At 27.2% G+C, this 21,755-nt stretch overlaps 3 protein-coding genes across 3 annotated transcripts in view; 1 reads left to right on the forward strand and 2 right to left on the reverse strand.

Annotated features, from left to right (window-relative positions):
* Positions 1–7,130, reverse strand: part of LOC114940110 (SUN domain-containing ossification factor) — a 41,475-nt gene extending 34,345 nt beyond the window's left edge. The window contains exons 1-3 of the mRNA XM_029314624.2: positions 6,603–7,130; positions 5,921–6,128; positions 5,649–5,761 (exon numbers count right to left, since the gene is read on the reverse strand). Coding sequence (XP_029170457.2) covers positions 5,649–5,761; positions 5,921–6,128; positions 6,603–6,661 — 380 coding nt within the window. The 5' untranslated portion in view covers positions 6,662–7,130. The remainder of the gene's footprint in view (positions 1–5,648; positions 5,762–5,920; positions 6,129–6,602) is intronic.
* A 235-nt stretch (positions 7,131–7,365) lies between these two features.
* On the forward strand, positions 7,366–19,320 carry LOC114940109 (serine/threonine-protein kinase ATR). Its single transcript, XM_029314623.2, has 40 exons — positions 7,366–7,571; positions 7,867–8,066; positions 8,145–8,315; positions 8,423–8,580; positions 8,677–8,826; positions 8,902–9,097; positions 9,241–9,380; positions 9,471–10,042; positions 10,125–10,289; positions 10,378–10,866; positions 10,987–11,164; positions 11,234–11,479; positions 11,551–11,664; positions 11,769–11,891; positions 11,974–12,221; positions 12,301–12,522; positions 12,637–12,808; positions 12,880–13,006; positions 13,087–13,211; positions 13,309–13,469; positions 13,589–13,749; positions 13,834–14,024; positions 14,102–14,186; positions 14,276–14,421; positions 14,503–14,619; positions 14,893–15,032; positions 15,112–15,336; positions 15,421–15,681; positions 15,754–15,979; positions 16,069–16,253; positions 16,340–16,530; positions 16,608–16,780; positions 16,872–17,015; positions 17,140–17,297; positions 17,377–17,608; positions 17,710–17,848; positions 17,949–18,063; positions 18,163–18,316; positions 18,464–18,700; positions 18,790–19,320. The coding sequence occupies exons 1-40, from the start codon at positions 7,528–7,530 to the stop codon at positions 18,970–18,972; spliced, it is 7,464 nt and encodes a 2,487-aa protein (XP_029170456.2). The 5' UTR covers positions 7,366–7,527; the 3' UTR covers positions 18,973–19,320.
* On the reverse strand, positions 18,484–21,629 carry LOC114940113 (odorant receptor 13a-like). The gene is made up of 8 exons (XM_029314631.2): positions 20,922–21,629; positions 20,647–20,799; positions 20,332–20,527; positions 20,112–20,264; positions 19,914–20,002; positions 19,622–19,835; positions 19,377–19,532; positions 18,484–19,282 (listed from the first exon to the last, which is right to left on the reverse strand). Exons 1-8 carry the CDS (start codon positions 21,101–21,103, stop codon positions 19,208–19,210), a joined length of 1,218 nt encoding a protein of 405 aa, XP_029170464.1. The 5' UTR covers positions 21,104–21,629; the 3' UTR covers positions 18,484–19,207.
* Between the last annotated feature and the right edge of the window lie 126 nt (positions 21,630–21,755).

The raw sequence follows: 21,755 nt of genomic DNA on the forward strand, positions 1-21,755 counted from the left end.
AGAAGAAACAATTGACAATTGTAATCAAAACTGTACGAGCATGAATGTAAAAATAAATTAAACGAATCGCGACGCAGTTTTTAAAGCTGTTTTTTACACTTTACATTTAAACTTAACGAGAAAAATATGTGATTATAAATCGAAATGTTCTTGTATAAATGTCGCCATCATTCCTTTTATTTGATTAATTAATCAGATATCTTCAGCAAGTAAGCGACAAAAAATATTTATATATAATATATATACTATATAGAGTTTACATATTCTATTATATATATATATATATATATATATATATATATACATATATATTAATTAAAAAAATAAAACAAAAATTTATTTTTACCAATATATGTATTTCGCAGAAACCCTGCAATGATGCAGTGAAGTGACAGTCAATTATTCTGTACTGAAATGCATTTAATTATTAATTATAATTGATAATATAATAATGTTATAAAAATATTATAAAAAGTAACATAATCTTGCATAAATAATTTTACAAAGAAATTTTCAAAAAAATTTTTTGTTCTAAGAATACTTACATCTATTTCGTTATATATTTATAAAAAGATATTTCAATAGATAATATTTATCAGTTTATATATTTTATGCACATACAATTCGTGAATTGATAAATTATTTACTTATATAATTAACACATTGAATAATTATCATATTAAATAAAGTTAAAAAATTTATCAATTCACAAATTGTATGTGCATAAAATGTATAAACTGATAAATATTATCTATTCACAGAAAAAACAGTATCCTTGAGAGAATGCAAATATGCCTTGATTCATGTATATTTTATCCTTATAATAGCACCAAATATAAATAATTTTGGATAAAGGATAATTTATCCTTAAAACAAAGTGCAAAATATTCTTGGTTGAAGCTGAAATTTACTTATAAATATTGCAAGGACAAGTGACAAGTGTGCATCGGATATAAGCGGTACTTTCAAATAAATATAATAATTCTTAGTTCAAATGTGACTAAGTTTGTTTTTACCATATACGATTTTTAAAACAAGAATATATCTTAAGGATAAAATATACTTTACACAAACTTATTTATTATTAAGGCAAATGAAAATTTGTGATTACAAAGAGCATTCTATGCTTAAATCAATCAAATAGCGTTCAAGAATAAAAATATACTTGAATCAAGGATTCCTTTTTTTCTGTGTTGAAATATCTTTTTATAAATATGTAACGAAATAGATGTAAGTATTTTTAGAACAAAAAATGTTTTTGAAAATTTCTTTATAAAATTATTTATGCAAGGTTATGTTATTTTTTATAATATTTTTATAACATTATTACCTGTGTTATCAATTGTAATTAATAATTAATGAATTTCAGTTGTACAGAAATTTGGCAAATATAAATTTAATTGGTCAACGCGCAACGTTTTAATTGAGTGCATTCATAACACTTCAGCAATTTTATACTCACAAGTGTAATTGTCCGAATATTATATTAGTATTATTGTAAACCTTATGTTGCACAAAGAAGCCTACAAATTATTCGTAATAAATTCGTAATAAAATTCATAATAAAATTTATTTAAGAATGCCACACGAAAGATATCAGTATATTGTTATATCTATTATGATGCTATTATTATATCTGGTTTGCTTTATAAATAGCATTACGCGGAAAAAATGATTACCATATTGTTCGTAATAAAAATAATGAAAAATAATTGAAATAATTGAAAAAAAAAAATAATTTAAAAAAACATATATTTTATTTTATGTGTGAAATATTCGCGCAACGTTTTTCCTTGAAAATAACAATAATTTCCTCTCTCTCTCTCTCTCTTTATAATATACCATCACTAATATATTTTCTTAGATATATAAAGATTCATGCTAGAGCCTGCGCCGCCTAAATGAATGCAATCTGCCTGACAAATACACAGGTAATGAGGCGTTGTGCGATTAATGATGAGTCAAAGGAAAACGTGCTTTCTGTAATGTATAGGCGTATGCACAGAATAATAACAACAGTCGTGATAAATTGATATGGATCGTCTTGATGTAAATGCTTGTAACGCAATCGGTACAAAGCAATTTGTCAGCAGACAAATTGTCATGCAATGAATCAAGGCGTAACGAAACGTCGTATCATTTCGTAAGCGCCACTGATAAGAGAAAAACACAAACATGAATATTCGGGCAATTAAATGCCTGAAATAAGTATCGTAAGATATATATATATATATATATATATATATATATATATATATATATATAATCTAATCATAGTAAAATAAAATACTTAATTAATGCCAAAGGTAAAAATAAATAATAAACTTATTCACATTATATCTCTTTACAAAAAAAAATATTTTTAGTATTAAAGTATTAATATTGTCTCATATTCTTAGTTTATATTTCATGGATCATAATTTACTCGAATATAAATATAAATTTCTGTAAAATACAAAATATATGTACAATCCCAATTGTATTTTTATAACAAATAAATTTTATATTATTTTATATATAATTAAGATCATATATAATAAAGTAAATTCATAGTAATTGTTTATCAATATCAAAATTATATTAGTTTAATTTTTCTGAATCATTAGTTAATCCATAAGAATAAAATAGGTTAATCAATATATTAATTTAAACAGCAAAATTAAAATTTATTTTTACCAATATGTATTTTGTAGAAACCCTACAATGATGCAATAAAATGATAGTCAATTATTTTGTACTAACAAATATAAAATATTTTTAGAAAACATTTTGTTCGATATATTGTACAATATGTATATCGAACATAAATAATATATCGATATATTGTACAATTTTTCGAACATATATAATATTGCGATAAAAATGCAAATAGGTATTATTTTTAAATTTTCTAGAATAAAATCTCTCTGAATATAAAATATCAACCATGTTTTATTTCGCTATTCAGCATAGACAATTCTTACCCTTATTGATCGCACAAATCGAGATAGATAAAAAGTTATAAAATCTAACTGATTGTAGAAATCATTAGCAATTCCAAAAAGATATTAAAAATATATTCTTGTTAGTAAACTATTCTACAATTAAAATAAAAATATTTAACCTAAAAGTTTTGATTTTATTTCGCACATAATCAAGTAATCTTATAAATATTACATTACTTTACGTATTTTATTTACTTGATTTTTTATTACCCGCATAGAAAAAAAAACCTATAAGAATACGAAAAAACTATTAATATAATAATAGTTCTTCAATAATACATCATTGAAAAATTACTGTTATATCAGTAAATTTTTCATATTCTTATGGTATTTTTTTCGTACGAGTATATTGTATATTTTATAGAAATTTATGTATTTATATATAAGCAAATTATGATGCACATAACATGTAGGAATTGAAATATGAGACAAAAGTATTTATATCTTTATAGTTTCTTTATAAAATATGTAATAATATTAAAAAATATCAGTTTATATTTAAATGTATATTTTCACTACTGTGCAATGAATTTTTATCATAATGTGCACATGCTATTACATAAGCTTTATGTAAAAATCCTTCTTGTAAACTAATGCATAATTTTATGTAAAAAGCCTTCTTGCAAATTACACACAAGTGCAAAACAGTGCACAGGAAAATAATCTAGATATAAACCTTCATCTAAAAGCTCAGATTACGATGTAACGTAGCTCGTATTGCCTCGTTAGTACAAAAGCATCGCAACAATGATCAAAAGAAGTGGTAAAACTGAATACATATACACATAATAATTATATATTCTTTTTCTTTAATTAAAATTGTTATGTGTATGTGTATTCAATTTTACCATTTCTTTTGGTCATAGTGCAATGCTTTTTATCTTGTTTTATACACATATGTAAAGCAAACTCTACGATAACAAAAAAAATAACAAGAATTTTAAAAAATAATAAAAATTTTTTAAATAATAGGGACACCAAATATTCTCTATACTTACAGCAAAAAAAAATAAAAAAGTGCGACCAAAAAAAAAATTAAAAAAACGATAGACACAGAGTTAATAAATATGTAGTGAAAACGTTTGTATGTTACGATTGTGATATTTTTTAAAGATAATAATAATAATTTTATATTAGAATAAACAAGTTTATATTATATATATAATTATATTGAACATTAATGAGAAAATATCGTTAAAAATAATATATACTATACACTTTTGATTTTAGAGAATATGTAAAAAAAATATCATTCTATGAGAAAAAATAAATACAACACTTCAGAAAGGTATATTGCTAGTAATAACATCTTTATGTCTTCATGCTGACGACACTTTACGTTCTACAAAGTTCATGATAGATTATATATATTCCAAGTACACCAAAATCAATTAAATTATCGTATAGCATCAAAAATAGCTGAAATAAAATCAGTCTCTTGCGCGTAATATTATATAAAAATAAACATAAATAATGTTATTCGATATAACGCAAGGTTTATTAAAAGTTAAACTAAGATTTTGCAAGCAAATTGTCGTTTCTTTAAAATATCACAATCGATGTATGAATGAGTGTGTGTGAGAAAGATTTGTAAAAGAATAGAAAATTAAAAGAATAAATAAATTATAAAATAAAATTCTGATTAAATTTAAAAATGACTTTAACTCGTTTGAAAAATAACTTTCATTAATAATCCTGTGGCGCATTATTAATATTATTATTATTATTATTATTATTATTATTATTATTATTATTATACAATGCTATATTTATCATTGTTCGCGTAACATGATTTTATGGTAATGTCAAGTAAGAAACCAAAGTATATACATAATGAAAAGAGGTCAGAAACCTGTCGCGATAATCTATGATTACCATTTTGCGTCATTCTTGTCGCCAGTCTGGCGCATATCCATCATATATTATCATCTATAATGGTCTTAAGACATCAACAAGAGTCGAGATATTCAACTATTTACACGTGCCTGCCATTAATTAACAAATTTCGTATTATATCAATTTTGTATTGTATCTTGCCAGATACTGCAATAACAAATCGCACTATATGATTTACATTATAATGTAAACATCAACAAATTTTATCAAAAAGCTACTGAGCTTTCAAAATAACTGTAATGATACTCTAATATCGCAATGTAAATATATATTTGATATAAAACATGATTTCAATTTGTTTGGCTTGATGCCAATTTTTTCGCACTATGCTCATGTGTATTTTTTAATCATCCCTGAATTTTTATTATGCCCTAAGTAACTTAAATTTTTTGTAGTAAATATATATCAGCAATCGAGAAAATAATCTCGATACTTTCGACACATCATTATGATACAGAAATTTCTTTTAACAAGTATATATCTTAATATTTTCAAAAATTATAAAAATATATTGCAATATTAATCATTATTCCACATTATAATAAATCTAAAGTCAAACAAATATTTTAGAAAAGTAGAAAAAAGATGTAATTATGTATAATTTATTATTATTACTAGTAATTAATCAATTTTTAATCTAAGAATAATATAATCTGTATACATTGATCAGTTGCTACAGTTTATGTACATATTCCTATATATCTGCTATTTTTGAAAATATTATAATTTATACTAAAATAAAGTAGAATAATAATTTTATAAACTCACTCTTGGGAAAGATTAGGCTGCTGTGTAAGACTCTCTGCTAAAATATCCTTTCCTATCTGTGCATTGTCATTGGTGATTGTCTTAACGCTAGCAGAAACTGTAGTAGCTTCTTCCTGTAATACAATATAAAATAAATTTTAGATGTATACATACTATTATTATGTATTATAGACAATAGTAAGTATATATACATATATATTATTTATTGTACATGCCTAATATAAGTTGATATTCTCCTTCTTAAGAAGAGTTAAATTGTGTAATCATCTTACCTGATGATATTGATCAATCTGATTAGTCTTGAATGTCCTTATAGTTTGAGTTTTGATATCCAATATGGATGACTCAAAACTTTCATGGTTATCATAATTGAGTGTAATATTACTGTAAGCCTCATCAGTCTCAGTCTCATTCTTTTCAGGATGGAAAGAAGAATCGGTTTGTGCACCTTCCGAAGCTACTATTAGGAATAGAAGTCCACTGTGAAAAAAAGAAGTTATTTGTTATTAAAGTTGTCCTACTTAAGTAATATAATGATTAATATTAATATTGTATAATGCAAATATTAATTATTTATTATTAAGTTTCAACAGAAATCTAATTTGTAGTAAGAGTCAGTCAACAAGAGATATTCAATATTAATGATTAATGCATCCTATATAAAATTATAATTAATTTTTTGTTGCATTAACATCATAATTTCTTACTGAAAGTAAGACTCCAAAAAAATTCTTATGAAATATTAATGAACAATTTCGTAAGTCAACAAGAAATTTAAGGTTTGCACTCTCCTGCATCCTACTGTGTAAACATATAGAGAAAAATCAAAAAATTGCGTGAGAAATTATTTTCCCATTTCTATTTTTTTTTACTCCCCGCACGTTGAAAATTCAATATTCTACGAAAAACTAATTATGTTCGAATAAATCTCCAATGACGATGATGTGCACTCACCTGGACACTACCGATATCAGGAGCAGCGCCCAGTAGACGTACAACACGTGGGATCTCATCCTCTCCTTTTACGCGACACCGCGGTAATCGTCCACCGCATTAGGAGCAATTTTGTTTCCTACACACGTCTTCGTGATTAAACGCGCGAAAACGGTAAAATATACGTATTTTATATCGGCGAGATGCTCTCAGCACCGTCGACGACCGACACCACCTCCGCTACCAACCACCACTACTGCCACCATCACCACCACCACTATGTTACCGCGAAAAACTGACGTGGTGTATTAGCGGAAAACTTCTGTCGCCGAACAGGATCGCGATTCGCCCATCCGCGGAGGCGCGAATGACAGATTCAACGAATCGAAAATGCGTCGCGTTTACGCGGATCTCTGTCGACGTGCACGCAAATTTTCACCCGAAAAAACGACATTATGACTTTGGCAAGACACGCGTTTTCGCACGCAAAAAGAGCCGTTGATCACTCGTGACTAGACGAGAACAGCTGATCGCTCCGCGCCGAATCATCTCCATCTCCGATATTTATCTGTTCTTTTTTTATGTTAATTTGCTCTTTACGGATGAACCTCTTGCACTTTTGTTTCTTTTCTCTCTCTTTTTCCAATTCGAAAATATATATCTGTCTCGTTTTACTTCCGATTTATAACTGTTCTCGAAATGCGTTCGGAAATCCTACACGTAGAGGTCTCTAGAGTAAAGGAGTTTGATCGAGCAATGAGAGCAAAGTGTTCTGTATTCTGATTGATCAATTAAATACTGAATTATTCCGTGGATAGAATTTTCGAACGCACTTTAATTCAGTAGATTCAGCTCTACGCGGGCTTTTAACCACAATATTGATTGAAGTAAAGCCACATTTTGCATTTTGTTTATATTTACTAGAGATAATTTATATATTACAATAATGGAAGTGAATGATGGCGATTTGGCGAATTCTCCAGATAATACGTAAGTATTTCAATTTTAAATATTGATAATTGTACATTTAATTACGAAAATAATTGTTAGAATATTCGATGTACAATTGAAATATATATATAAAGCATAGTAATATCTAAATAATAAGAAAAATTTTGTACATAATGAGAAGAGATTTATTATGCTTGTTAAAAAATATGCTAACATTAGAATTTTTTATATATTAAATTATTAAATTTTGAATCAAAATGATTTGTACATCTTACAAAATAATAAAATGTACTACATGATATGTATTTTAACAATGAATATTTTTTTATTATAGGATAGCAGTGGAATTGTTACGACAATTTATTAACCGTCCAATAATAGCAATCTTTTCTGAAAATCTGGAAAATCCTACAACAGAACAGATGCTCTGTTCTCTTTTGGAATCTTTATTGAAAAGATCCTCTACCTTAAGACCTATATTAATTCCACCATTCAATAATAATATAACAAATGAAACTCTACAACAATATACAGGTAATATGTTTGCATCTGAGCAATGTATGATATGTCAAAAATTATATCTCATAATGTGGCGGCAATTATATGTTTTAGCATTTACAACCTGGTTATTTGGTACAATGTTTTACTTGACATCTATGCCATCAAGCAATGTGGTGCTTTCAAATAGCATTGAAGTACAAGCTTGTATGCTCAGAATGTTATCCAGGCATCACAGCACAATGTTTCAAATCATTAGTTCAGAATATTTAAATATTTTTGATGGTATGTAATAGTAGACTTAAATAGAATAATAGAAAGTTAAACATAATAAAGATATAATTTTGTTGATAGTATAAATATATTAATAATTAAACATACTCTTTTTACAGAGATATCAGAGTTTTATCTAAGTGGCGAAAAGACGGAAGAAATAACTCTTTCAAAGTTTTATACAGAAAGAAATATTATAAAGGATTTGGACTTGACACCATTTCCTGCAAAGATTAAATTGTCAAATGTACCATCAGTATATACAGCCTTATTAAAGGTTTTTATTATTTTTTTTTAATTATCCAGTTTTCTAATCAAACATTTTTCTAATGAAACATTGTTTTTAATAATAATGATATTTGTGTATTGATAGATAATTATAAAGACTGGTGTGTCAGTTTGGGATCAAGTAAAACTGTGGGACAAAGCTACAACAATAATTGTTAAATCTTCTCCAGATTTGCAGGTAGAAGCCTTACGATTGTGTATAGAAATAATGAAGAATTGTACTGTTCATGATTGGGTAAGTAAATTTATATTAGATATGAAATTTATATTTATATTATGTTGAAATATATTATATTTAGGCTTTTTATAGGAACTTATAGCTAAAGTTCCATATAGCTTAGAAATAGTGAAAAGTCTTCCAACTTGGATTAATTCAAATCAATTGCCAATACACTTATCCCAGTTGGCAGAAGTATGGACAGATTTGATACAATTATTACCTGTTTCATTTAATGTTATGGAATTATGTTTTCAAATTATTGATTTTATAGCTTCTGAATTTGTTAGTAAGTATATTCTTCTACTTAATTTAAATTTATATACATATTTGAATTTAAACTATTATATATATACACATAAATATATTATTATAACTTATATATATATATATATATATATGTATTATATAAAATATATTGTTAATTTTCAGCATACAATGAAAAAACTGAGGTAATAAAAAAATTGATGCAAGCTGCTTGCTGTAAGATAAAACAATATTTAATTGAAGAACAAAAGCCTTGTACTGTCTTACAAGCTACGAAGTTATTGACTTATTTCATACATTGCTCAGTATGTATAATTTTATCAATATATTTTATATAATACATTTATTTAATATATTTATTTTCTGTATTTTTAAATAATTTGTATTTATTTTAGGATATTATTGATATTTTTATGCGATTTGTTTTTATCGACATTAGACGAGTTGCTATACCAAATGAAGCTGTTCTTGCAACAGAAATAAGTGAAAAATGGAAATTATTAAGAAAAGAATTGATAAGTTTCGTAGAAGCTGAGAAATTTACAGAAGTACTGTACATTATCAAAGCCTCCTCTTTATTACAATTGTGGCTGGAAGAACAGAAATTTCAAGTAAAACTATATGAAAATGACTTGAACATTATATTGAAAATTTTGATGCAAAACTTAAATTCTGAAAAATATCAAAATGAGCAGATTAGCTTTCAAATTTTAATAAATTTAATGGCTCATAATGAATCGAATAAAGTTTTATTGCAATCAATATTAGCATTGCCATTTACTCAAACTTTCAAAGGATCTATGGACATTAGTCAAAAAATGGTGCAAAGAGCAAAATCTCTTCATGTTGAAACAATGTCAGAATGTCTTGAAACTTTATGTGTACATGGCAATGGAAAAGAAAGATTAAAATTATTACGTGTATGTATACTAAATGGTGAAACACAAATAGCTGTTACAGCAGTGTTGTAAGTATTTTTATACACTATTACACATTTTTGTATGTATATATATGTACTTTTTAATTACAAAAATTATATTGTAATCTAGAAACAGTGTATTATTACTCAATGATGCAGACATAAAATTGGAAGATCTTTGCCAATATGTTCTAAATACTGCCTTATCTTCGACAAAAGTAGAAATACAAGAAGCTTTTGCAAATATCTTAGGCCAAGTGGCTTGTATTTCATCAGGAAAGGGAAGAATTATTAGGTATTGTTAATATATTTTTATATAAAATTTTTATATGAAATTTTTATATGAAATATTGCAGTATATATAAATTCATATTTATTTTTAGTGATTTATCAAACAACAGAAAATGGACAGTATATTGTCAATGCTGTACAGAAAATATAAGAGAAGATGTTGAATCTAATATGAACTATCTCCCAAGAACTTATAATCATATTTTTAATACATATTTTGATATACTCTCTTCGACTAACGTTTCTATACGTTTGCACATTTCTAGACATATTCTTTCTCTTTCAAATCATGTAGAACTATTTAACTCAAATGAAGTAACAAAGAAATGGCTCTCTTATATACATGACGATAATATTGAGATTCGATCGAATATTGCATCAGTAATTGGACGATTATTGAGTAATAAAATCTCTATAGTGAAACGTAACAATGAATGTTTGCCAGATACTGTACCAGATGATTTGGACAAATATGTTGATTTAGTAATTGATGTTATAACTGACGCATTTATGACAGCTTTGAATACCTCCAATCATTCTTTGCATGATACATTACTTGACACTGCAAAGAATTTTGTATGGTAATTATATATATATATACATATATTAAGAAAAAGAAAAATTATTATTATACACATTTTATAGTAAAATTTGTATAAATGTTTAACTATCTTTTTATTAATATAACGACAAAATTTCAGTATCCCATTACATTTGACAGAAAGAAGAATTCTGGATATATTTTTAATCACAATATTACATCCAAATTCGTTGCCTACAGCTGTCGCATCTGCCACAGTCACATATCAAGATATTGCTAACTTTCTAAATGTTTCTCCAAAGGCTTTATACATTCGATATCGAAAGGATTTTTTAGAGGTAATTATTTTTTATATTAATAGCATTATATATTTCTTTTTGAATTTTTTGCAATTTATCTTGTTACAGCTTATAATGAAAAGTGCAGTTAATAATTATATACATTACTCATATAATATGGCAACTACGGTACATCGTGTCGCTAAATGTATTGGCTATGAAGGATCACGTCAACTACTGCGCAAAGATGGTCACTATGCAATATGCTTTTTGATTGCTCTTATTGTTGAAGTACCAAAAGCAAGTGCACTTTTAGATGATATAGCCGAATTGATAAATATGGATATAAAGCAAATGATTAAAGAATATTTTCCGGTATGTAAAATTATATAATTTAATTGGATAAATATATAAAAATATTTAATCTATTTTTTCCCCCTTTTCAGTACATTTATAGTTATGCGTTTTTAAATATACCTCTACGAATAGCGGAATGTATAAGATTAGTAATGAATATAACAAAAGCTAGTCTTGAACTTCTTACAAAGCAATCATTTATGGTAAAGATCAACTTTTATTATTCAATATAGTTAAATTTTATTATAGAATATAAAAAATTTACCTTATGCTCGTATATCATATACATATACATATCATTTTACAGGGAATTTTTGAGGAACTTATGATATATTTTCATGAATCCCCCAAAGGAATAATAGGCTTTTTAGAAATTATTTCAGAATACGATAATAATCAGAGAGGAAATTTTAGTACACAAGAACAAGTTGTGAGTATTTGTTTTATAATTATATTACGATTAATTTTTCAACACAAAACACCACATCAAAAATGTATTATGGTATAAACAGGCATCTTATTTGAATCTACGATTACATGGCATCCTGGTGAACTTTGATATAAAACTCAGTCCCAAGTCAGATGAATATACACAGCAATCTGCACTTGCTTCATTAGCTGTTTTAATTCGATACATGGGTGCTCCTTACTTGACTCCACTTAGATACAAAATTTTAGCCACATTAAGAACGTCACTTGGATTTAAAAGACCTGGTTTTCCGCGTCTGGTATGCGACGCATGGGACGCATTTATTCACAAGTATATTAAAGAAGTATCAAATTAATACAATATGTAATATAATAGTTATGTTCCTAATTCTCATAAAAATCACTTCCAGTATAGCTATTGAAGACTTAGGACCATTGTTTCCAACGATATGCGTATCATTAATGCCATTGCAGAAAATATTTCCAGAAAAAGTCAACAGTATGTTAGAGTTTCTGATTGTTCAAAATAACGAGGAGCACAACAGTCATATTTCAGAACTATTTTTTATAGATGACATGGAAGTTTCTACTAATATATCTAATATAGTCAAGGCACATATTCTACAAGCAAAGTAATTTTAATAATTAAAATTTATAATTTATAAATATAAATTTAAAGTGTAAGACAGGCAAATATATTTATAATTTATATTTTTAACGAGATTTTATAAAAATTTTAATTTTAGAACTGAGGGTTTTAATGCCAATTTAGAGTTATGGTTGAAACGAATTACACATGAAACTGATGAGGTACGAATTAGAGCTCTGAAACATTTACAAACGTTTTTAGAAGAACATCGCAGCGAACTTAACAAAATGATATTAAGCGAAACTGATGTTCATCCACTAATAGTTGAAGTATGTTTATCATTATTATATATAAGTATTACACGTACATTATTTATTACATTAACATTTGTATATTAAAGCTGTTAGATACTTTGTTAATTGGATGTCAAGACAAAGATGAATCTATTCGTTTATGTTATGGAGAGTGCCTTGGAGAATTGGGAGCTATTGAACCGAGTCTTCTTCCACGAAGAATTATTTCCAGAGGTATTTAATTTTGTTTTCTTTTTAAATGCTTTGTTAATTTTTTTCCAAATCCATTTTTTAAACATTTTGTTGTATTACAGACGACAGTAAATTTATATCGGACATGAATGAGGAATTTGCCTGTGTGATACTTATTGAACTTGTACGTGCTTTTCAAATACAAAAAAATAGTCAAAGTATGGATTGTTTTTCTCTCGCTATACAAGTATGTAATTCCATGTACACATTTTTTACATGCACATATACATTTATGATAAATTTATAGAAAAAGCTTTATTTAATTGTGATTAATTATCCACCAGGAAATATTAAGAGCATACAATATTTCTCCACAAGGTCGAAATAATGCATTATGGAATAATTTACCATTCACAACACAACAGATTATTACCCCTTTTTTGACATCACATTATAAGATAGCTACTGTTAGTGATGATAATGAATTACCGCATCCTATTTATGGGTATGTTTTATAAAAGAGATTAGTCTGAGTGTGTTACATATTATATTTTCAATTTTTTTTTTATATTCGTGTTGTTTGTTCTACTATTTCACCACGATTGCTAATGTAAATACTTTTAGTTCTGAAGCAGGTTCTTCAGTCGAAAGCTGGGCTTATAATTGGCTTTGCAGTGTATCGAGTGCTGTACATGATGCAATGCTCAATAATATATTACAAACGTGCAAACTGGCATTCAAGCGAGATATAAAAACATTGATATTTTGTCTACCATATGTCATATGTAAGTTCAAGCACAAATTCAAAACCAGTGATTTTAGTATATATACATACACTTGGTTATATGTATACAACTTTCTTTTACTAGCATATATAATTGCAAATAATGGAGAAGAAGTACATGTTAAGCTTAAACAAGAAATGTTGACTGTGATTAATGTTGGAGAGAAACCTATACTAGATTCTGAACTTATGCGTTATTTACCACTTCGATATGGTCAAAGTGTAAAGGCTGACAAAAGAATCTCGGAAGAAACTAGACGTACACGTTGCTCATGGGTTAGCACAAGTTTTGTTTTTACAATTTTAACTACATTAATTTGATACTATCGTTTAATGTTATTATATTGGAACAGGTAGTTTTTTGTATATTAGATCATTTACAAAGATGGCTTAGAGAACGAAGATCACTGCAGGATAGCAGATATAAAGCAATAAAAAGTGCGTAATTAGCAATACTTATTTATTGTTTTTATATTTTCTATATAGGTCGATTGTAATATGATTAATTATTTTATTAATATTTTTAGAGTTTTGTGATGGATTGGACAGTCTGGTTGTGGCGAAAGGTTGTTACGAATCACGAGAATATCATCGGGCACTGATGTATCTAGAGCAACATATGACTTTTTCTAATAAAGGTTTATCAGAAGTCACAGAAGGTGGTTTACTCGCTGTATGTAACATTTTGTGTAATTTAGTATATTTTTCTATTCCATGAGCATATTCTTCTGTTCAACTAGATACCTTATTACAGAAAATTTATGCACAACTTGATGATCCCGACGGAGTATCCGGTATTCTAGCAACTCAGGATCAATCTCCTACATTACAACAATTGGTTTTAGCTCATGAAGTCAATGGACAACTTCAGGTAAGCTTAAAAATTTTAAGTAAATGTAGTATGTTTGAAGAAATACTGGTGATTTTAAATATTAGCTACAAATAAGAAAAGCCTAAAAATCATACGCGAATGTTCCTTATATACATTTCCAACGAAAATTAATTTTTTTGCTTATGACTCTTAGGCTTTTCTTATTTGTAATTAATATTTAATATTTATAGAGCCTTGATATATTTCTACTAGTGATTTTATTTTATTAGATTATATCTTAAATATGTATTTAATAATACTCAATTTGTTTAGGATGCAGCCACGTGTTACGAAAGGCTCGCGCAGAAAAAAGATTTAAAACATACATACTTGCAAGGTATGATTCAATGTTATCTTGATTTAGATCATCCGTTTACTGCCAAACACATATCTGAGGGTCTATTAAGTAACAGGTGATAATTATAATAAAATTAAACTTGTACAGTTAAATTATTAGTGAATTCAAATATTTTTTTAATTATCTTTTAACAGACCAGAACTGGAGCCTCTTATAACCGAACATGAACTTTTTTGGAGGCTTGGTCATTTCTCCCGATTTGAGGAAACTTCGCAGAACAATATAAAACATGTATTACTAGATGATCTTATAAAAGGGACCAAACCAGATTTATTATCATTAAAGAAGAATTTAGTATCGTTATTGGAAGATGCTTCCCGACCTGGAGTTTACCAACAGAGTTACTCATATATCATGAAGTAAAATTTAATAATTTATGTATTTTTTTTCTCATTTATATATGTATGCATTATAATTTTTCAAAATGTATTTGTCATTTTCAGATTACATATATTGAACGAATTTGATAAAGCAGTTTCAATGATGTTAAACAATGCAGAAGGTTTTCCAATAATGCTGGAAGAATGGGAAAAACGTGGACAATTATTGAGGGCATCTCGCGGTTTAGAGTTTGTCCTGAGTATGCGTAGAGCTACTTTGGATTTAGCTGTGCAGTTACAACAAAAAATCCACAATACAGAGAATTCAATGCTCAAGCAAGAAATTGGTAAAATTTGGTTGAAAAGCGCCAAAATTGCCAGAAAGTAAGACTTTAAATATATACTTTTTGTATTAAATATTTCTAATACTAATTGTATTAAATCGTTTTATATTAGAGCTGGCTTACACCAACAAGCGTATATGCATATTTTAACAGCCAGTGATTCATGTCCACCACAACCATTGTATATAGAACAAGCTCAACTATATTGGCAAAAGGGTTGTCAAGAAGATGCTTTTATTACTTTAAATCGTAGTTTTTTGAATTGGTTCAAACCAGTACAATATTACAAGCAATTATCTTCAGGAGATTGTAGTGAAGAAAGAAAACAATATGCAAAAGTAAGTAATATGCAAAAGCATCTAAAACAAAATGTATTAATTACCAAAATATATATTTATAATTATTTTATTATGTTTGTATTTTATAGGCAAAGCTTCTTTTTGCAAAATATAACGATGAAACTCTCAATGTTGATACAGACGGTTGTATCATTAATTATAAAGAAGCGATAGAAGTCTGGAGAGGATGGGAAAAAAGTTGGGTATCATGTGCTCAATATTATGACACTATTGTTGAGAGAATGTCTGAAGATGACAAAGATAAAAACAGGCAGTAAGTTTGCTTCATTCAATATAACTTAATTGTTGTGATATTATTAAAATGAGAATTATAATCAAAATTATACTTATTATTAACAGAGATCTACAAGTGCACATGATGAATTTTTATGGCAAATCGCTTCAATATGGTTGCAAGTACATCCATCATTCAATGCCTAAGATGTTGACCATCTGGTTGGATCATGCTTCTCGTGCTACCATTACTTCCGATCCACCAGACATTGTTAGACTTCGTCAAGATCGTCTAGTAAAGATGACTCATATTATGGGTACTTGTTTATAAATTAATAATAAAGTGATTTAAATAATAAATCGATGATTATAATAATCAATTTTCGCATTGTAGAGGTCTATCATTCTAGATTACCGACGTTCATGTGGCTGACGGCATTCAGCCAGCTTGTATCGCGAATTTGTCATCCATGTCTACAAGTGCAAAATACTCTTTGCACAATTTTGGTGAAATTAATTTCTGCATATCCTCAGCATTGTTTATGGATGATGGCATCAGTTTTTAACGTATATTTTTTTAATATTAATATTACACAAAGACATTATTTTATGAGATAGATAAAAATATATGGAACTTGTTCTTTTGTTAATTTTATAGTCTTCATATCCAGCACGACAGAAACGGTGTCAGGAAATCTTGAATCATGCAGAATTAAAAACATCGATAATGTTTAAGCTTATCAGAGACTTTCACAGACTTTGGGAAAGATTGATCGAACTATCTAATAAAACAATACCAGATGTAAGTTTTGTTATTCAGTTGTAATACACGTTGAATATTAGAGTCAGTAATGAAACAGCATATATGGATGTATCAAGAATTAATACAATGTGTATAATATAGTAACATACGTCTTATTTTACAGGGGACATTAAATACCACGGTGCATCATTTATCAAAAAATTTGCCGAGATTACTCGCAAGTAAGGATTTCAGTGCAATTATGATGCCGACAACAAAATTCAGACAACTACATCTTCCATCCAAGAATGCTTCAATGGAAAATCATAATCCATTCCTATTGTACATATTACAATTATTATGAAAACATTACTTTTATTACAACGCGCTTTATTTCACGTTATTTTTTATAAATGCGCAGGAAATGGGTACATATCACGAAAATAGAAGAAAACGTGGTAATAATGCCATCACTTCAACGACCACGACGAATTACATTGAGAGGATCAGATGGTAAAGAATACCTGTTCATGTGCAAACCAAAGGACGATTTACGCAAAGACTTCAGATTGATGGAATTCAATGATATTGTAAATAAATATCTTCAAAATGATCGAGAATCACGACAAAGGAGACTTTATATACGAACATATGTAAGACTTGCCCCTCATATTCGATACAAATTTGATGGATTATTAATATTATAATTAATTAATAATTTCAATAAATTATTAATTATGTATTCATTTTATAGAGTGTAGTGCCGTTAAATGAAGAATGTGGTTTAATAGAATGGGTACCAAATTTGGTTGGTTTTCGACCTACTGTTTTGAATTTGTACGCAGAGAAAGGCATTACATGTACAAATAGGGAACTTAAAACGATGTTATGTGGTAAGTCATGAACGTGATAATATGAATACTAAAAGTATTTTTTTTTAATTTAATTTTAAAAAACAATATTATTTTATTTCATGTCCAAATCTTTTATTAGCATTAAAAGATCCTTTGGAAAAGAAAAAGAAAATGTTTCTGGAGAAATTATTGCCGCGGCATCCTCCTGTATTTGCCGATTGGTTTCGCATCATGTTTCCTGATCCATATGGCTGGTATGTCATTAAAATATATTTTATATATTTTATATATTTTACTCTCATTTTTTCAATTTTTTACATATATAGACATTAATTACTTAACTTTTGAAACAGGTACGAGGCTCGTACGGCATATATTAGGACAACCGCTGTTATGTCTATGGTAGGATACATACTTGGACTTGGAGATCGTCACGGGGAGAATATATTGTTCGATTCCAAATGCGGAGATTGCGTACATGTTGATTTTAATTGCTTATTCAACAGGGTAAGTTCTTATATGTGAAAGTTCGAAACAAATCAATTTATAATTAGAAATCTCTATTATATGCTATATTTTTATTATAATATATATATAGACATATTGTTACATCTCGTCCCATCAAGTACTACATATAATAATATATATTCTTAGGGCGAATTTTTCGACTGGCCTGAACGCGTACCATTTCGCTTGACACATAATATGGTAAACGCTATGGGTCCTCTTAAAATTGAAGGACCATTTAGACGCGCTTGTCAAATTACCATGCGAGTACTTCGACAGGAATCGAGCACATTACTGAGTGTACTCACACCTTTCGTTTATGATCCTCTTGTCAGTTGGAATAAAAATCAGCCTGGTGATGCGGCTGAAAAAACAAATGAAAAAGTATAATAAAATATTCTTCTCTAATATTAATAAATTGTGCAAAAAGGAATAAAAACAATATATTAATTTTTTATTTTATTTTGTTTTAGGCTGTAGAACATATAAAGAACATTGAACAACGATTAAAAGGCCTGATACGTTATTCTGGAAGAAAGGCAGAAAATATTGCATTACATCTTAGTGTTGAAGGACAAACTAATCATTTGATTTTAGAAGCAACAAATATAGATAATCTGTGCCAAATGTATTATGGCTGGGGTGCGTATTTATAACAAAGTAGAATAGAATATCAGGAATACTTACAATATTTTATATAAATAGATAGAATAATAGAATAGAATAATGTAAAGTAAAAAAAATGTACAGTATTGTACTAGTCAGTATTATGCAACATTGTCAAACTTTTTATATATTTATAAGTTTGAATTATTATCACTATTGTTTCTAAATATTATAATTCTTAGTTAATATATATAATCTATTATGCAATCATGCAACTTCATTCAATTATAATTGGACGTTAGTTTCATCTAAATTAAAACTTCGAAGTAGCATAAAATATGAGATAGCAGTGCTCAACACCTGTAAATTAGATAAATAAAAGATTTTTTGTTTACATATAAAAATCTCGCAATTTTCATACATTTTTTAATATAATGTGATAATTTCTTCTTACCGCATTAAAATTCTCCAAATTCATTACATAAATTTTTCCTGCGGTAATCTTATTAGATTTTTGACTACGCAACATAAGTAAACATATCTCAGTTTTAAATGAAATTGGTAATTCATACCAACAAGTACTATACATGATTTTACTTATTATAGAACTCTGTGATATAAAAAATATCTATATATATCATTTTTATAAGGTAAGTATAAGATATTATAATTTTAGTTTACTTTTATTTATCCATATACCTCGTATATCAGAGCATCACCAGGAATGCAAAAAAGCAGTAATTGAAAAAGTGCCATGATTAAATATGAGATGTATTTAACAAATTTAGAGATTGTACTTGCTGTTATATTTGCAGTTGCAATTTGGAAACCTACTAGACACATTATGAGACTACTAGCTAATGTTTGTAGAAATAACATTGAACTAAAAATTGTTTCCATATAATCACAAAACCTAGATATAATATTGTGATATTTTATTTTTTAATTATATATATCAGAATAATATATTTGTTTCATTTAAAGTTATTACCAAAGAACTATATGATGATGTTTAATAATAGCTATTATTTGTAATTTAATATTTTGCACAATACTTTCTTCAGTGTATGCATGTTTTATCTGGGAATAAGAGAAAACATTTTTAATATGCTTACACAATAATATCTGTTCCAAAGATATGTTTAATTATAATACAATAATATGAAAGACTTATGAGAGAAATACTAACGTAATCAATTTCAATGTTAATATTTTCTATCTTTTTATGAAGTACTTTAAATTGACCACATGTATGAAATAGTGCTGTTGCAATTAAAGTATCAGTTCCCAGAATAACAAGACCACATAAGCTTGTTGCTATCATTTGCGAGAGATATATAATCTATATAAATAAAATAGGATATTGTCACATATTTTTAGTTTTGATAAATTGGAAAAAAATTTCTTACCTCATACATCGGAAAATTATAATAATTATCTGGATATAAAGCTATAAATGGAAAATGCTTTGTTGTGTTATTATCGTTGGTATTTTTGATTATAGTAACAAATATTTCAATTATAGGTAGACTAAAGAAAAATGCTAAAGAATTACAAATTAAGAATAAATATCCTTTAGTAAATATAAATCCTTTTCTCACATATCTATAAATAATAAATAGGAATAAATAATATAGTACACACATAAATAATATAATACACGTGTGTTATACCACATATAAGTACAATATATGTGTATACGTAATTTGAAAAAAAAAATTTACATTGCATATACATTTGTATGTTTCGAAACATATGCCGTCATTATTTCCCAATAATCTGTTAACATATATTCTATAAAAAAATCCATTTTTCTTCTGTTGCTTATCCAAACCAATGATTTTAATATGGCAAGTAAGATAGTGAACAATACTGAACTAAAAAATTGAAAATTAAATAAGATTATTTTAATTTGTCTCTTTAAATCATAATCCAAATTGCAATGTAGGTGTAAAATTTACTTTTACGTCAGTAATGGAAAATCGTAAACACACTATACCTCGTTTCCAATACTATAGCCAAATCGTTCCAATTTTGATAAATTTGCATTGTTTGCGGTATAACAATGGTAAACATAAACACTAAACATATGATATATCTCATAATATTTGTTGGATAAAGGCCAACAAACTTTAAAACTTGTTTATTAATACATACATAATTATTTATATCTCTCTCCATCTTACTTAAAATTATTTATAATCAGAAATAAAATTTCGAAAGAAGTTGTATTTACGAACTTTATATATCAGACATCTACGTTAGTTAATATCGATAGAAACAATATTAGAGAGATCCACAAACATTATACATTTTTCGATATTTGAAAACATATCGATCTTTCACAAATTGCACTATATTTTTTAGCTTTCTTAAATGTTCAGATAATTAGCAGACATTACTACTGACATTAGTACTGAGCCAATTAATAGGTGATTGTATTGAAGACCTACACAAAAACGAAAGACATGAAACGACATGAATAGGCTTTATAACTACCCTATATTCATTAATATTTCACATTTAATAATAGCTAATTTACTAGATCAGCATCTTTCATTATTGTAGATATATAAAGACAAATTGTACTTTAAGACCTCTTCTTTAGTATGTTCTCTTTATTTATGCAGTTTAATGAATGATGCTTCTTTGAGCAATCACTAATTAAGGCATTTGAAAAGAGAAAATTCCTTTTCCTTTGTACTTCCGTCTTATACCTATTTATTATTTCAATGCAAAATACATGTATATATTATAGAAGGGAAGTTGTAAGTTCCAAGTGAATGTCTCCTCTTTATTCCCTTTCTTATAATAGCATTTGTTATAAAGGGTT

Source organism: Nylanderia fulva, unplaced genomic scaffold (genome assembly GCF_048542155.1).
Source record: "Nylanderia fulva isolate GAGA-0341 unplaced genomic scaffold, ASM4854215v1 Scaffold49, whole genome shotgun sequence".
Lineage (NCBI taxonomy): Eukaryota > Metazoa > Arthropoda > Insecta > Hymenoptera > Formicidae > Nylanderia > Nylanderia fulva.

Coding starts and splice junctions, on each gene's coding strand:
- LOC114940109 (XM_029314623.2), top strand. CDS start 7,528: ATGGAAGTGAATGATGGCGATTTGGCGAATTCTCCAGATAATAC. Junction 9,381..9,470: donor CTTATTTCATACATTGCTCA/GTATGTATAATT, acceptor TATTTATTTTAG/GATATTATTGATATTTTTAT. Junction 17,298..17,376: donor AATCATAATCCATTCCTATT/GTACATATTACA, acceptor ATAAATGCGCAG/GAAATGGGTACATATCACGA.
- LOC114940113 (XM_029314631.2), bottom strand. CDS start 21,103: ATGGAGAGAGATATAAATAATTATGTATGTATTAATAAACAAGTTTTA. Junction 20,800..20,921: donor GCTATAGTATTGGAAACGAG/GTATAGTGTGTT, acceptor TCAATTTTTTAG/TTCAGTATTGTTCACTATCT. Junction 20,265..20,331: donor ATAATTTTCCGATGTATGAG/GTAAGAAATTTT, acceptor TTATTTATATAG/ATTATATATCTCTCGCAAAT.